This window comes from Petromyzon marinus, chromosome 50, assembly GCF_048934315.1.
Source record: "Petromyzon marinus isolate PM22_M1 ecotype Great Lakes invasive population chromosome 50, UKy_Petmar_22M1.pri1.0, whole genome shotgun sequence".
NCBI classification, from domain to species: Eukaryota; Metazoa; Chordata; class Hyperoartia; order Petromyzontiformes; family Petromyzontidae; genus Petromyzon; species Petromyzon marinus.
This window is the reverse complement of record NC_133716.1, coordinates 7577438-7593375: the sequence shown is the minus strand read 5'-3', so window position 1 is coordinate 7593375 and position 15938 is coordinate 7577438. Positions and strand designations below refer to the sequence as shown.

The following is a 15938-nucleotide window of genomic DNA, read 5'->3' as shown; positions in this document are numbered from 1 at the left end:
AAACGGGGTTGTTGCTGCGTGCCGTTCTGCCAGCCTGCCGCGGATCAATGGCTCGGGCATGTCTTATACACTGGCACCTGATGAGATTGGACACATTTATCGACTCACGGTCACACGTGGGAGTCAGAGTTCTTGCCTAAAAAAAAAACTCATCTGTGAAGTTGAATCATTCCAGTTATAATCACTCCGAGTCCCGATGATTCACTCACCCCCTGGGTAGTGCAACGAATTTTGGTGATCAGAGGCCGCAGGTTTATGATTGGGCTTATTATTATTATTCTATTGTAGCAGCCTCTAATGACTGCGGGAATCGGTCACGTAAACCCAATAGAAACGCCATATGAAACAATAATAAAGATACCGATAATAATGCAACACAATGACGATTCATTTATCTTCGGTCCTTTGTCAATCCACTGCTAGATGGATGGCCTCCCGGCGCAATGTCGGTCATGGGGTTTGTTTTTACCATACTTCACCGCGCAGGTTAGGGCACGTGTGGGGTGACGACAGGCAGGATGAGGGGAAGTTCGGATATCGCCTGGCACTGAACGGCAGCCAGTCATTCATTTCAGATTTCCCCTGCTCTTTGCACAGTACGCTGACCGCTACGACACCACCTTTAGGGCAATTTGGGACTGACTCCTTCCTTCATCGATATATCCTTGCAGTGGTCTCTCGACTTTCCTCTATCCATTACTGCCTCTTACGTAACAATTGATGATAGCTGTACAACATGCACGAGGCGAAAAGAACGCAAACGTAGATCCTTACATCTGAAATGTGATGCACGCGGCAGTAGCTTAGGAATCAATATTCAGCCGCGGTCACCAATTGCAGAGAAAATAAATGCTATCACATTATTCTTTTTTTGTTCTACACTTCATTCGCCTGAATTCCAGCTGCGAGAATTAAAACACCAATTTGTCTTTCATGCGCGCTCCGTTTTGTGCATCAGAGATCACTTGAAGGCATCTCAGGGGCAGCTCTGCAGCGTCTGCTTCAATGGGCCGTTCTCTAAAACGAGTGGGGCTACATCGCTCTGCGGGATAGATCGTAACATGAGGGCGAATGCACAATCAGGATATTTACATATTTACATATGAAGGCATCAATCGATCGAATAATGTTAACCAACAAAAAGTAACGGTGTGTAACCTCACGCATTGATAGCGTGGGAGTCCTCAACATGCATTAGATAGGGTTAATAGTCTCCATAGGATGACCGCTATTGACAGTATTTAACAGCGGCCATCCTATAATTACCGCAGTCTCAACATTTTTTGCCACATTTCCAATGTTTATTCCTAAGGCAACAGAGCTGAAAAAAATGCCTCCAGCACGCGTCCAATTACTAAAGCTATATTACTATTTATAAGCTCTTACATCCAACGAATTTAAAATTACTCCAATGCCTTTGTTTTCTGGCACAGCCAGTATGTTTCTGACAGCACAAGTTAAAACTCAGGAAACGATTTTAAATTGGGCAATGCATCTTGATACTGCGATGGCTTAATTAGTATTTGTTTACGAGTGGGCATGAGCTCTGAAGCACAATTTGCACGCGTTATGCAACGGCGATGTTGATGTTTTGTTAAGCACAAAAAAGTCACATCATCACATCGTGATTACTTTTATTTCCACCAACAACAAAGGTACAATTGGCAACGTTCACCATTACTACTGCTACTGCAGTTTAGGCGTTCATAAATTGTTTTTATTGCATAAAGTACCGACGAATTGTAGTTATGTAGGCCACGCCGCAGCCGGGACTACTTTTGTCTTAACAGTGGTCATGTGTGTTGAGCGCAGTAAACTCTTTCAAGGTGAGGTGACCTAGGGGTTAAAATTATATTTAGCACTCTAGTATTCCCTCATTATGCACGAACTTACTATCCGCGAATTTGGCTATGCTCGAAGCGCGCCTACGCGAACTATACACGACTGCATCAAGACAGAGAGAGAGAGAGAGAAATTTATTAAATAAAGTAATAAGAGATAAAGTAATGAGATAAAGAGATGGAAGAGATAACTTCTCGAAGCTTTAGAGGCATCTGCAGACTGTACGATATTCGTAGGCCAATATAATTATCCGCGAAATGTGCTATTCACGAGCATCTCCGGAACGTATCCCTAGTGTTGTTCGTCGTAATTCAAAATCCAACTTTGGTCGCTGGGATCATATTGCAGTATTCGAGTCAATTCATCACCCTCACTTTTCTGCCAACACACACACACATATGACCACGAAAGACAAACAATCTCCACTAGAGCCATAGAGGACGTTGAGGAAACTGCTGTTAGCGAACACCAAACGAAGACGACACAGAGACAGATGGGCAAACACAAAGAGACAATGGGGGAAGAACCTGAGCCGTTAAAGCAAATGATCAACCGCTGCATGCAGATGTTAGCTAGACGAACACAAAGAATGAATACACGGTGAAATAATTACAGTTTACAATTGCTCAAACAACATATGGGGAATGCGTGATGCGCCTAAGATAGCGAGATGCATCCGGATGAGCTGGAGTTTCTATATTTTTTTTTTACGTACCATGAATCTGATGACACTCGAAATCTAATTTCGTTCAGGACTTTTACGACAGAGTTTACATCATTGGTATCCTCAACGTAGGGCTTGTATTCTCCACGCATCGTTGACGTGTCACTATAAAAGCACGTCGACGTAAAAATTCACGTTTGGGGTTCATGTCGACGAACGAGGAGCTTGTAACAAAATAAAATCACGAAAACAGAAGTTACGCGTCGGCAAAAGGTGCACGCAGGAACATGCGGACCATACGTACGCATGTCGAACGTCTTTCGCAACGTGCATAGCCCAACCGTGCTAATCGGACGTGCGGGGGAAGGACAACAAACTAAACACGTATGGACATACGTATGCCGTAACATACCCGCAAAGTGGTCAAAGCATGGCACGTATATCTTTGTATATGCACACACGTGTGTGTGTTCACAGCCAGGTAATCACGTGTGTATAAAACAACACCAATGTCTCTTCAATTCAATATTCATACTGCATAGCTCGAACCATACTCACTGGACGTCCTTTACACCTTCGCTGATCGTACGTTTCGTGTTGCGTAGCTTACATACAGCAACGCCAGCAGAACCTAATCCATTATATATACAAACGTCTATAATTATGCATTTATGCATTATGTAATGTATTCTAAAAAAAAACACGCATCAAACACATTTAGTCTATCCCAAACGTGTGTGTTAATACACCCACTATTACCCACTGCTGCTTCCACCCCCCCAGTAACAAGCACTCAAAACATCCTCCATCATATCACACGGCACACAATGCAAGGGCCATTTCTGCTGCACGGCCACCAGTCAAAGAAAAGGTCGGTAATTGAAGGGAGACCAAAATGCGAGTTAAGTAGATACGATCGAACGGGCATCACCACAAGCATTTCGCGCGCGCTCTGCGCGGTGCCGGCCGCTGTCCGCGGTGCTGAAACAACGCAAGGCATTTTATCACCCTGCCCCCCTCCCTCCCCAAGGCAACCCACCCCCCCCCCCCCAAAAAAAAAAACATGACAGCAAGCACTTACATCGGGAAGAGAAGGAACCCCTTCCCTGTCGGGTGATACGACGAGCATCCTGTCACCATGCCGCATCTATGTCTCCATATCGGAGTGGGACCCCCGTGCGAAAGAACCCTCGCTAATATCGCGAGCGGGAAGAGGGGGGGGGGGGGGAGAGAGTCGGGGTGGGGGCTGTGTCTCCCACCGTCGAACGCTGTACGCTCACCGTCACCTCCCCCACCGCCGTTACCCCGCTGCCCCGCCTCCCTAACCGCTTCTGTCCCTGGGCATTGATTTTTTTTTGTTTCTCTCTCTCTCCCCCGGTTTTTTTTGTTTGGGGGTGGGGGCATTTGTGCCAAGCCTCCCGGCACGTACGCAACGCTGCCGTCGGCCTTGGCTCGTGACGTCAGGCGGAGCACGTAGCGAGTGGAATCCTCTCGCTGCGCACTGCGCTCGGTCGGGCGCAGCGAGCAGCCGTGGTCAGACGTGGGGGGCTCAATGCCGGTGCCCGCAGTCCTCAACCCACCACCACTCCCCCCACCCTCATGGCCACCGATGGGAATTTGAAGATAGCAAGATGGGCCGCAGTACGTGTGTGGGCACCAAAGGCAATCCATGGAGCGCATCGTTTTAAACGCTGCCCAATATGTCGTGGCCGAGTGGTGGAGCGGTGGAACGGTCACCGCTTGTGGAAGAGGTTCGTGGATACGATCCCCGCGGTCACCCCAGGTTAATGCCGTGGGTGCGCTGTGGACGTTAAAGATCCCGCGCGACGTTGTTCAAAAGCAACAACAAAAAAGAGAGAGTAGGTCAAGTGTTCCCCGCGCCCTTGTCCAAATGTGGGAAATCACCTGCTGCGTATCGCCCGATTGGATAAAATAACCGTCGTGACATCACCCCCCTGCTGTGATGCCCCCACAGACTACGGCATGCCCTGTGTAACACACGGAGCTCTCCTGCCAGCATTGCGCGACAAGCATGGCACTGATACCAAATGTACTCGATTTTATTTGATTCGTGGCCAATTCCCGCAGATATCCACAGCATCACGACCACCATGACCTCGACAAGGACGCATAACCATTGCTGATCACCACTAACCCTCGCCGTATGAGAGAGCCTAAGCTCGGCTGTTGAGATTATGAATGCGACACTGAGCGGATGTCTGAATTAAAAAAAAAAGTCCCTTCAGGGCATTGGACTCATGAGGCCTCATATAGCTTTTTTGCAGTTCTGAACTCAAGTGGTTTTTCATTTCCAATATCTTTTTTTTATAAAATGCAGGTGTGCATTTGTGTATATACTGGGAGGACAGTCGCCACGTGGTGCAGTGGAGTGCCATGAAGCTTGCAACCTGAGTTTGATTCCTGGCCATGGCTAACATCAGTGTTGAAGTATGGTCAAAATTCCCCCGAAACTTACACAGCATCGGAACACCTCCAACCAATCGTGGATCGACAAAAGGCTATACATTCGTGTTATTATATTCCTGTTTTAATGTAAGTATGTGTGCGTATACAATTATATTCTTTTTTTATTTATAATGCACCATTTACCAAGGCGCTTGACAATACTTACCGACTACGGCACAAAATGGCAAGATAAGGGCTGGGGATCGGGTAGTGACCAGGGGTGGAGGGAGCGAGGTAGATTGGCGTTAGGGGCGTTAGGCGGTGCTGGCAGGGGTGGCGGAAGAGGAAGGGGAAAGGCGGAGTAGGGAAAAGAGACGAGACGGCCCGAGGGCAGTGCGAAAAGAGGAAAGCGATGGGGGGAGAGACGGATGTGGAGAGAGAGAGAGAGTTTGTTCCGGTGTAAGGGAGCAAGCAGAGAGAAGGAGCGAAAGCGAGACTGGGTGCAGGGTGGAGGAGGGACAGCAAGAAGATCGGCAGCTTGTGACCGGAGCAGGTGTGATGGGGCATACAAGGAAATGAGAGAAGACATGTAAGAGGGGGCGGGGGGGGGCAGTCATTGCAAAGCTTTGAAAACTAAGGTGTGTAATTTAAAGAGGCAGTGGTGACAGATAGGAAGCCGGTGAAGTCGTTGAAGGAGAGGGGAGCAATGAGTGTGGTGGAGACTGAGGTATAAGCAGATATGAGAACGTCTCTATACAATGACACATACACCGAGGTTAATTCGTCAGGGCGGATAAGTGATGATCAGAAATGCCATGTTGTGCTGTATATATAGTAATGTATAGAGTACGTAATGCATACAGTACGTGCTTTATATATGTAAACGTAACATTGTGCCAACGATGATGATGATTATTAGAAAATATTTGTTCTTACTGAAATGGGACTGTGCTCATTTCTGTTTATTGCCCAGCGACAGTTGTGTAGATTCCACATTCCCATGGCAAGGGTCCAGTCTCTAGTGTTGTGCACTAGCTATACTAACACACATTTACTCGCAAATGGCTTCCTAGATTAACTCTTGAAGGCACACACCAAATAAGGCTTTTTATTTTCGTAATAAACTAATATTAATTGAAAGGTAAAAAAAAAACATCTCCTTGAAGCGATCCGCAGCAAAAGAGTTGAGGCTCAGTGAAGTGTTGCTTCCTGAATAGGGCTCTTTGCATTCAGGGAACGCTGCCGCGCTTGAGGTCGCCAGTTGGATTCGACCTTCCTCCTGAAATGATGGTGGCAGATTTCTTAAATTCCTACCACCACAACCACCACCACCACCACCACAACCGCCTCTGTCCACCCGGCAGTATAAATTGGCACGCCACACTGAGGTCGTGTGCGGTGGGATAGAGTGTGGGCACTCCCGCCTCTTTTAAATGAAAAAAATAAAATAAACGTATGGCCAGTGAAAAAAAGAGCTTCATAGCTCATCGGATTCCTCGAGTATAAATACATATTCTAATTCATATTCTGGAAGAGGAGGCCATACTCCCCTCTACAGTGGCTCTCTAGACCTCCATGTAATGTCGACTCTTCCGCTCGGAGTGGTGCGAGCAAGCCAAGGCAAGGTCGTATCTGTATCTACCTTTACCTCGTTGTATACATTATTAATTTCTATTGCACGCCGTCATACAAATATGTCAATGCATGCCCTTCGAAAAAATACGGATGATTTTTTTTTTAATTGAAGGTAATGGAAGGAATTGCAACGACGACGGGCAAATGCTGACCCTATCTCCCATCAAGGCTTAGTGTTTGCCGACTCAGCGACACAAGTACACACACACACACACGCACGTGGAGAACCGGTGTCCTTGTAACTCCTGGCACAGTTTAGTCAAACATCGGGAACACGAGACCCGGGATGTGCTTATTGCGAAGTAAATGGCATTGCCCCATTTTCTGATCTCCTCCTGGCATTGCGTGGACTCTGGAGAGAGCATGATTAACTGGGTTTGCATTGAGAAAGGTACACGTGTTAAGGTGCAGTTGTGCAATTGCCTGCTCAAGCCAACTGCTGGCAGCAAGGTCATTAATTGTGTTGTCCTCCCCCCCCCCCACACCTCCGATTGGCACGGTTGGCTACGTAACGGTGCGAAAGTTCAACGTACATACAGAGAGAGAGAGAGAAAGCTCTAGAGATCCCATCCAAAGGGTATTTGGTCTACTCTTCCACGCAGGCCAGATATCGTGGAAGAGATCGGGGATACTCCACGACATGTGACTGCTAATCCATAAAATGTGAAGCACCAACTTACAACGTTTGGGATGCGGGGATTTCATCGACTTGCACCAACTACCACACCGGGATTTTGAACCGACGACCTCTGAATTGCAAGTCCAGTGCGCCAAACCGTTAGGCCGTGACAGCATTCCCTCCGATACATTTAATGACCTTTACTATTTCTTTACTACCGGAATTGTGCCGAAATTGTTAAACAGCCACATCAATGAAAACTGCTGGACATCTGTAAAAAAAAAAAAACTACTGGACATCTGTGAAAAAGAGCTTTATAATAACTCATCGGATTACGACAGTAAAAAATAAATATTCTGAAATATTCTGTATACTGCGATTCGTCCCTTGTTTTGTACAGCTCGTTCTTGATTAGCACTGTCAGTAATTACCCCTCTTGGGGACTCTGGCACAGAACTCTCCTTGCCTTGGTGGTAATAGAGTACCTCAGCCATAAGCTTAAAGGAATATAATTGGAGAATGAGGCTACGTGGTCGCCCATCCCCCCAACCCAGTTTCTACTCAACTCAGCATGAATTATCGGAACGGTGGGGGCCAGGGGCGAGGGGATGGACTCCCGATACTGAAACATCGCGATAAGCACATGGTCACCATTACTTCTCGGTGCAAATAATAATGGTAAACCAGACATTGCGCCTTATGTTACCTTATTTCTTGTTTTGCTTGGTTATATTACTCGACCCCGTTAATCTGCTGCTCCCGAATGTTACCCCTACTTTGGTGGGGCAGTGGATCCAAGTGCCCCCAGACACGGCACCCCCCCGCCCCCCATTTGAGGGTATATTGGTCCGGGTTCGACCACGTGTCCATCATTTGCGTCTCCATATGTGATGTCCGTGTTCTGGGTTCTTGATACGTTTTTTAATATATAATCTAGATTTAATAGGATGGAATTGATCGCATGTAGCTTATTTTGCAGCACTCCTCTTTAATATATAGTAGAGATTATATTATTGAGGTTAGTATTATTATTGGCAGATTGGGAGAAAAATCCATCATAGTGCCTATTCACGAATACAACGTTAAACGAGACTTACAGTCCCATGAAACGCAAGGGGGTAGGAGGAAGGCCTGGAGCCTGGGACATGAACGGAGGCAGGGAGTGGACAGCACGGACTTCTGAGGGAAGGCAGTTTCACGCAATGAGACAGCAAATCATAATAGGCGACCTCCCACTGAGCTACGGTTGACTGCAGGTTTCAACAGAATGTCTTGGCTGTTGGAGTGTGATTCGAGAACGGACTGGGAGCCAGTTTATTAAGTATTTCTTTGAACGCTTCTTTCTTTTTTTGCAAATAGGAGAGAGACGTGTGTAGAGTGAACACAATTACTGGAATGAGCAGACTTATGAACAGCAACAAGGACACTCAATACACCAACTGTTCAATGTCACACGGATATCCAAAAAAAGTATACTTGAGAAGTACCACGTAAAACGTAGGTCTAGCTGAAGCGATGGAAGAGGTGAGAAACAGAGATAGTTCATGCGATCAAAATTATAAATGTTGTTGCTGCAACACTTCAGTTGCGGCAGCAACATCGTTAAACCGCCAATGAAAGGAATTATGCAATCGCCTTGTTCAATTGGCACGTTATCCCACAATCCACTTAGTTTGGCCAAAAAACAGAAACTCGTATGACACACTAATTGCCAGCAGCTCCTATCGCACCGAATCCTCACGAAGTGACAGAGAGAGCGAGGGGAGACATTTTATTGACGGACAATCATTCACTGCGCGCTCAATACAACATACCCGACGAGAACACGACGGATGCATAACGTTCGATCACCATCTGTGTGCAATTATGCAAGCAACATTTTTTTAATCGAACAAATTGCCACTTATTCACACGAAGACCTCAATTGGAAATCCCGGCAACAGGGAGCGTGGATACGATGACAGGAGGGGGGTGACGCATAGCGGCGGCGTGGGGTTTATTTAACCGGTGGGGGGGGAGGGCAATGCGGTGCGTTACGAGTGGATCACTTTATGACAATTGCATTTCAACGCCAATGGCTGAGGGCTTTGTTTTAATTGAAAGATACACCACGGGAATAATCGCGAACCCCTCCCTCCTCCCCCATACACAATGACTTAATTCACGAGGGCCCAAACTGAGCACTGGAGCAATCTGAGCTTCACGTTCAGAGACAAGACTGGCCGAAACCTTAGACCAGTCTTAAATACCTGAGCCCGGAACGGCAACGACCTCGGCCAACGCTCCCTCCCACCTTCCCCAAGGAACATCCCCTTCCTCCCCCCGCCTGCTCTGATGAGTCTGGTGTGCCTGATGCCGTCGACGTGTCCGGCAAATACCGTCCAGAACGTCAGGATGTTGCGATGTGTGACGTGCGGGGAGGATGTGGAATAAGTAAAAATATTTTACGCAAAATAAAACAAAAGTGCCGCCACAATGCTGGGATGTGCGCGAGTCGAGGCCCTTTTCATCGCTGGCAGTGAACCCAATTAGCCCGGTTCCTAGGCGCGCGGCGGAGACGCAGCGATCATTTCTTTTAGCAACCCCACCGTTGTCAGCCGCACGGAGCCCGGTGTCTTCTTGAAGCGCATTCGTCAGAGAGCTCCAGTGGACGGACACGGGGACAGGTGCTCGTCCAAACAGAATCAACAAACAGGCGTTTGCACACGCGTGTAGTGTTTCAAATGTAAACGTGAGACGAGTGTGGGGTGTGAGCGGCGGCGCGGTGGTTATAGCGCGCCGCACGATAACACCGGTCCGCCGGTTTCGATTCCTGTCCGCCGCTGCGTAGGGCAATGCGGATTCCTCGCACTCGTCAAACGCTCGTTAAAGTGATGGAATTTTGATAGATATCACAATTCAGGATGCTCGTGAAAAATAGTCTCTGGACTCAGAGAGTCGTTGGTTGGGTAAATAGGTGGCATTAATAATTTTTCAGTTTAACACGTGACCAATATTATCCATAATCGAGGTGTTTTGGGTTAGATCACGTAAATATAAATGTGTCGTTAAACCCGCCACCACCCGACACACCCAATTTGTAAGGTTTAATTGGCATGCTTTGTTTTCGTGACAAACCACAACTCATTGGCTATTTCGCGTGGTGGCGGGTTTAACGACACAATTATATTTACGTGATCTAACCCAAAAAAAAAACTCTATTATCGCTAATCATGATTCATCGGTATTCATGAAAGCGAGTCTCTAGGCCGTGGCCATCATCAGAATCAGAATCTTCATTTATTCTAGAGGAATCCGATGAGCTATAAAGCTCTTTTGCACAGATGTTCAGTGGGGGCGGGTCAGAAAGTTACAAGGACATACAATACAAAAACATGCTAGGAGTGAACAGTATGAGAAAGGAAAGCACATCACTAAAAAATGAAAAGCAAATTGTATTTATTTATTTTACCAATCAACACCATAATACCTGCAGAGAGGGCACCGTTTGAAAGTGCTATTGTGCACTTTGGCGATACACTTCTTCTGAACCTCTAATCTGAAACCTCTAATCTCCATCGTCTGGAGATCCTTTTTGCCAACATCAATTTCAGGGCTGCACTTTCAGCTTATTATTATTTTTACAAATGATACCAAACATGCCTAGAAGGTCAATCAACAATAGACGCAACACTCAAAGTGGTACGAAGAAACGATGCAAACCCATCACGTAGCATCCAGGTTTAACCATATGTGGGCAGAATGCGGCTATTTTTGTTGTGATAGCGGTAGGGCCGTGTGAAGGGAGTCGTGATTGCTTGAAAACTGCCCGATTGCTGACCGGGAAGGGCAATAGGCTGCGTGCAGACCATTGACCGCACCATCGATCCCGCCACGCTTAAGCGCATCAAAGAAAATTGTTTAAAGTTCATTCCTCTCAATGGCCGAGCCGTGGTGGTCGTGAGCAGACCACATTGTTAATGCACGGCGGACAGGCAGGCACTTCAGGTAAGGCCCACTGAGCTTTATAGTTTATTTTCAGAAGTGACCTGGCCGGAAATGATCGGCAAATGAAGTGACGTATCACGTGGAAATTTCTAGCAGCCAACACTCGAAACGCACGTTGATTCAAAATGTGGAAGGACCTGGAGAAAAATCCACGCGACCATGGGGAGAGACATGCAAACTTCAAATACTGTATACAGGCGTCACGGTTGGGATCGAACCCACGACCTCCTAGATACCAGGCGAGGTAGTCAACATCTATCCGCATCGGCGCCCAATGCATTGTTGGTCGTGTGTAAACACGGCAGGTGAATTTGCCGTTTTATGGTCGCATCGAATTACATCGGCTGTAACATTATAATTAAGTTACAGTGAATATTGATTGTAAAATATATATATACCAGCATAATGAGAAACATGGAAAGCATCGACACAAAAAACTAAGTCGAGAAATGTAGCAAACGAATGCTTTGTGAAAGTGTCCAAGAGAGATTCGGTGAGGGTTCTGAGGAAACCAAATGGTTATGTAATGCTGTACCTGGAAACTCTAATGATGTTCTACGAGGGCCTGAGGGTTTAAACTTAGCGCAAGTACTAAGAAAATGCAAAAAATAATCTAAATTAACAATCTTAGAACATGGATTCGGGGACATATATCGTGTATTTCCCTTAACCTAAGGCACGATATATATGTTATCTAGAAGTCTCGGAGGGTGCTAAATCCAATTATGATGTTTTTTTCCGTAACTTATCTTTGGGGGTACTTTGTTAAAGAGAATTTAACTTCATTGCGAGGCAAAACGAGGAAAACATGAATGAGAGAATGTATGCAGTTCAAGAAATAACTCAGACTGTTAAAATAAGTGGCCAGGTTGGCGAGATGTTAACTACCTCACGTGATAAACAGGAGGTCGTGGGTTCAACGGCCACCCTGAAGCCTGTATATATGGAGCTTGAATGTTATCGTCGTGCTCACGTGGATTTTTCTCCGGGTCCTCCGCGTTTAGAGTGATTGGCCGCTATCAGTGGCGTCACTAGGGTTGGTGTCACCCTAGATTTAAAGCTTTCGTGACTGCTAGGATCCATACTCTTTGTTTCTATTGGGTAAAGTCACGTAGGTGAAAATAAAATATTTTTACCTACGTGACTTTACCCAATAGAACCAAAGAGTTTGGTGTCACCCCTCATGGACCTCCGCCCGTACCAGACCATACAGAACCCTTAGTAATGTTTTGTGTACTAATGTTACTCGTAAATCGCAATTCCCGTATGTCACCGAATGTAATGGAAATGGTAGTGACATAAACAACTAGCTAAATTAATATTACACCTTTAAATTATAATATTTCCTTTCATTACTACTTCATTCTCAAAAAAAGTAATTGACATAGGTTCACAAAATACTAATTACCACAATATTGTAGCTAAAACACCAATTTTTTTTTAACAAAACCAGCGACTATAAAAACGCCAGCAGCGACGAAAACAACAGCGCGTGCTCGTAGCGCGTGCAGACGAAACCACGTGACTCGAAGCGTCACTGCGCTTGGGTAACAATGACGGCTCTGACAGGAGCGCATTAGAAGGTTCAAAAAGTAAATTAGCATAGAGTTTTAGCCTTGTAGGTATATTGATACAGCTGGGCTTACGAAAAATATTGATATAACTAACTACGTGGATATTTGTATATATAAAAAAATATATATATAACTAACTACGTGGATATTTGTATATATAAAAATATATATACAAATATCCACGTAGTTAGTTATATCAATATAAAAAAATATATACATTTTCTGCTGAAACACTGCACAAAAAATGTTATAGACAGTCATTTTGGTGTCACCCCCCTCTGATGGTGTCACCCGGTGCGGTCCGTACCCCCCCCACCACCCCAAGCGACGCGACTGGCTGCTATAAATGTCCACGTGACAAGCCACTTCGTTGAGCTATCATTTGTGGCCAGGTCGCTTCTGAAAAAGAGATAAACAGCTCAGCGGGGCTTTCCTGCTAAAATAAAATAAAGTTTCGTTTTTTTAAAGAATATTTCGGCGGAACAATCGATCACTGTGGTCAAGGATAATTACGGAGTGGCAGCTAAAGGATGGGTCGTTTTCCCAAGCACCTCCGCCGAGTGGAGACGCAGAACTTAAATAAGCGCATTTAGCAGTGGACTGACCGTGACTGGTGATGGTGATGATGCTGAAGTTGAATTGAAGCAGGCGAAGCTTGCCACCGGTAACGTGTATTATAATAGCCCTTATTACGATTTATTCCTGATATTGGTTATACATTTTAGATTACTTTTATTGTTGCAGAATGTATGACTGGTACTTATAGAGCATTGGAGGTCAGGTCCATTAGCAACATGCACGATTAAGGCTTTCACTAGATGCATGCATCCTGAAACCATTACATTCTCGACGATGCTGTTGTTACGTAACCACCTTGCTCCCTGCAAATCACAAAGGCGACAACAGCTCCTAAACAGGACACACTCCGAAAGGCGAATACGAATGACACGGCAAAATTTACCAATACAGTTGTCTGCCCTTCTCCCTCATTTCACCCCTCCACTGGAATCAACTTCCTCTTCACATTGAGCAGCACTGCCCATAGACTCAACACTGAGACCCATAAACTCAACACTGCCCATAGACTCAGCACTGTCCATATACTCAGCACTGCTCATAGACTCAGCACTGTCCATAAACTCAGCACTGCCCATAGACTCAGCACTATCCATATAATCGCACTGCTCATAGACTCAGCACTGACCATACACGTATACTCAGCACTGTCCATAGACTCAGCACTGCACAATAGACTCCACACTGCACCATAGACTCAACACTGCCCATAGATTTAGCACTGTCCATAGACTCAACACTGCACAATAGACTCCACACTGCACCATAGACTCAACACTGCCCATAGATGTAGCACAGTCCATAGACTCAGCACTGCACAATAGACTCCACACTGCACCATAGACTCAGCACTGTCCATATACTCAACACTGCCCATAGACTCACACTATCCCTCGACTCAGCACTGCCCATTGACTCAACACTGTCCATAGATTCAGCACTGTCCATAGACTCAACACTGCCCATAGACTCACACTATCCCTCGACTCAGCACTGCCCATAGACTCAACAATACCCAAAGAGTCAACATTGCCCAAACACTCAACACTGCCCATAGATTTAGCACTGTCCATAGACTCACCACTGACCACAGATTCAACAATACCCAAAGAGTCAACATTGCCCAAACACTCAGCACTGTCCCTGTACATTAAACAGTCCCCCTCCTTCACCTCCTGCTATTCCTCCCTTAGAGCCTCACTTCTTCTCTATTGCCCATTCGCTTCCTCTTCCCTCCCCTCGCCCACTTAACTCCTTCCCGTCCCTCCCCCTAACCTTTTGTTATCCATAAGTACCCCTCTATCGCTGTCACTCATTCCTTACTCCTTTAAACACGCCCCCTGCCATCTGAATAATTATATTCTGTCACCAAGCTGTAAGCTATGTCAAGTGCCTTGAGTGAAGGTGCTCTGTAAATATCGTTTATATTCCATTGTTTATTGTTTGTACTTTTGCACCACTCATAATTGGGCATCAACCAAATAATTTGTTTAGGCTGTAAACACTCAAATCGGTGGCGACTATTTTCAACCTCGTCTTCATAATGGAGGCCCTCTCAGTGCCCATGCGATATGCCCCAGGCTCTGTTCAACTGCAATTTATCTCTGTCACACACATGGCCGACTTTCACGTTTTAATCTCCCTGCCACATTTGTATTCATTATCCAGCCTTTTTAGAGGAATCACAAATCATGTCCATTAACAGCCACTCTAAAATAAATGAATTTCAGAATAATTTCTGCATCGTATTTTTTTTACGTGTACGGCAATAATACGTGTAATACGCTTTATTATTATTTGTCATGTGTTCCCTCCCTTTGAATATTTCACATCGACTGCCCCAAGGAAAGGTCGAACAGTGAAGCGATTCCTAACAAGTTAATGCGATTTCGGCTCGGGTTGTTCCACAACTGTGAGCGTGGGGGTGAGCGAGCTATGGAACGAACGGCGATGCCTCAGTGGGGAGATTGAATCTTCCTCGCCTGATATAAAACAAGTCATCGGTTCGATCACGACCGTGACACCTGTATATTTGGTGTTTGCATGTTCTCCACGTGGTCGCGTGGATTTTTTTTTGTTCCTCTAGGTCCTCCGGTTATTCCCTCGACAATTAGAAACGTGAGTTTAGAGAATTTGGCTGCGATACATTTCCACGTGGTAAGCCACTTCGGTGAGCTATCATTTGTGGCCAGGTCGCTTCTGAAAAAAGAGCTGCAGTATACAGCTCAGTGGGCCTTACCAGGTAAAAAATAAAATAAAAATGTAGTTTATAATGCGCAATGAAGCATTCACGCATTTGGGTCAGTGGGGGTGGCGCTCACAGGAAGCGCTAACTAAAATCTGAAGCCGACAAGAAGAGGAGGGTGGTTGAGATAAAGGTGCAGGCCTGAAATTGCTTCGCTCGTGCCACTGCTGGCGGAAATGGCCCCTCAACTTTGAGGGAGATCTAAAGAGATGCCCTTGTTGGTATTTTGATCTACTCTTCCCACGCTGGCCGGACGTCTTGGAAGAGGTAGGAGTACCCACACTTTACCCCACCACCTGTGACCTACCGATGGAATAGCCGCCCATGAATACTGCTGGGTCGACAGAGGTGGAGTGTGGGGGGGTGAGGTGTGGGGGAGGCGGAGGGTGG

General features: G+C 46.0%; 1 protein-coding gene across 4 annotated transcripts in view; it reads right to left on the bottom strand.

Moving 5' to 3' along the window:
- LOC116953115 (potassium channel subfamily T member 2) overlaps positions 1–15938 on the bottom strand; it is a 224074-nt gene that overhangs the window by 178781 nt on the left and 29355 nt on the right. For 2 of the 4 annotated variants that reach the window (XM_032972966.2, XM_032972965.2), the window contains exon 1: positions 3588–3843. The exons of 1 other annotated variant lie outside the window; for it this stretch is intronic. Coding sequence is in view for 2 of the 3 variants with exons in the window: in XM_032972965.2 (XP_032828856.2) it covers positions 3588–3646 (59 nt within the window). In the remaining variant the exon portion in view is untranslated. Of the gene's footprint in view, positions 1–3587; positions 3844–15938 lie in introns of those variants that run through there. One more of the 4 variants, XM_076074843.1, reaches the window with a different exon arrangement.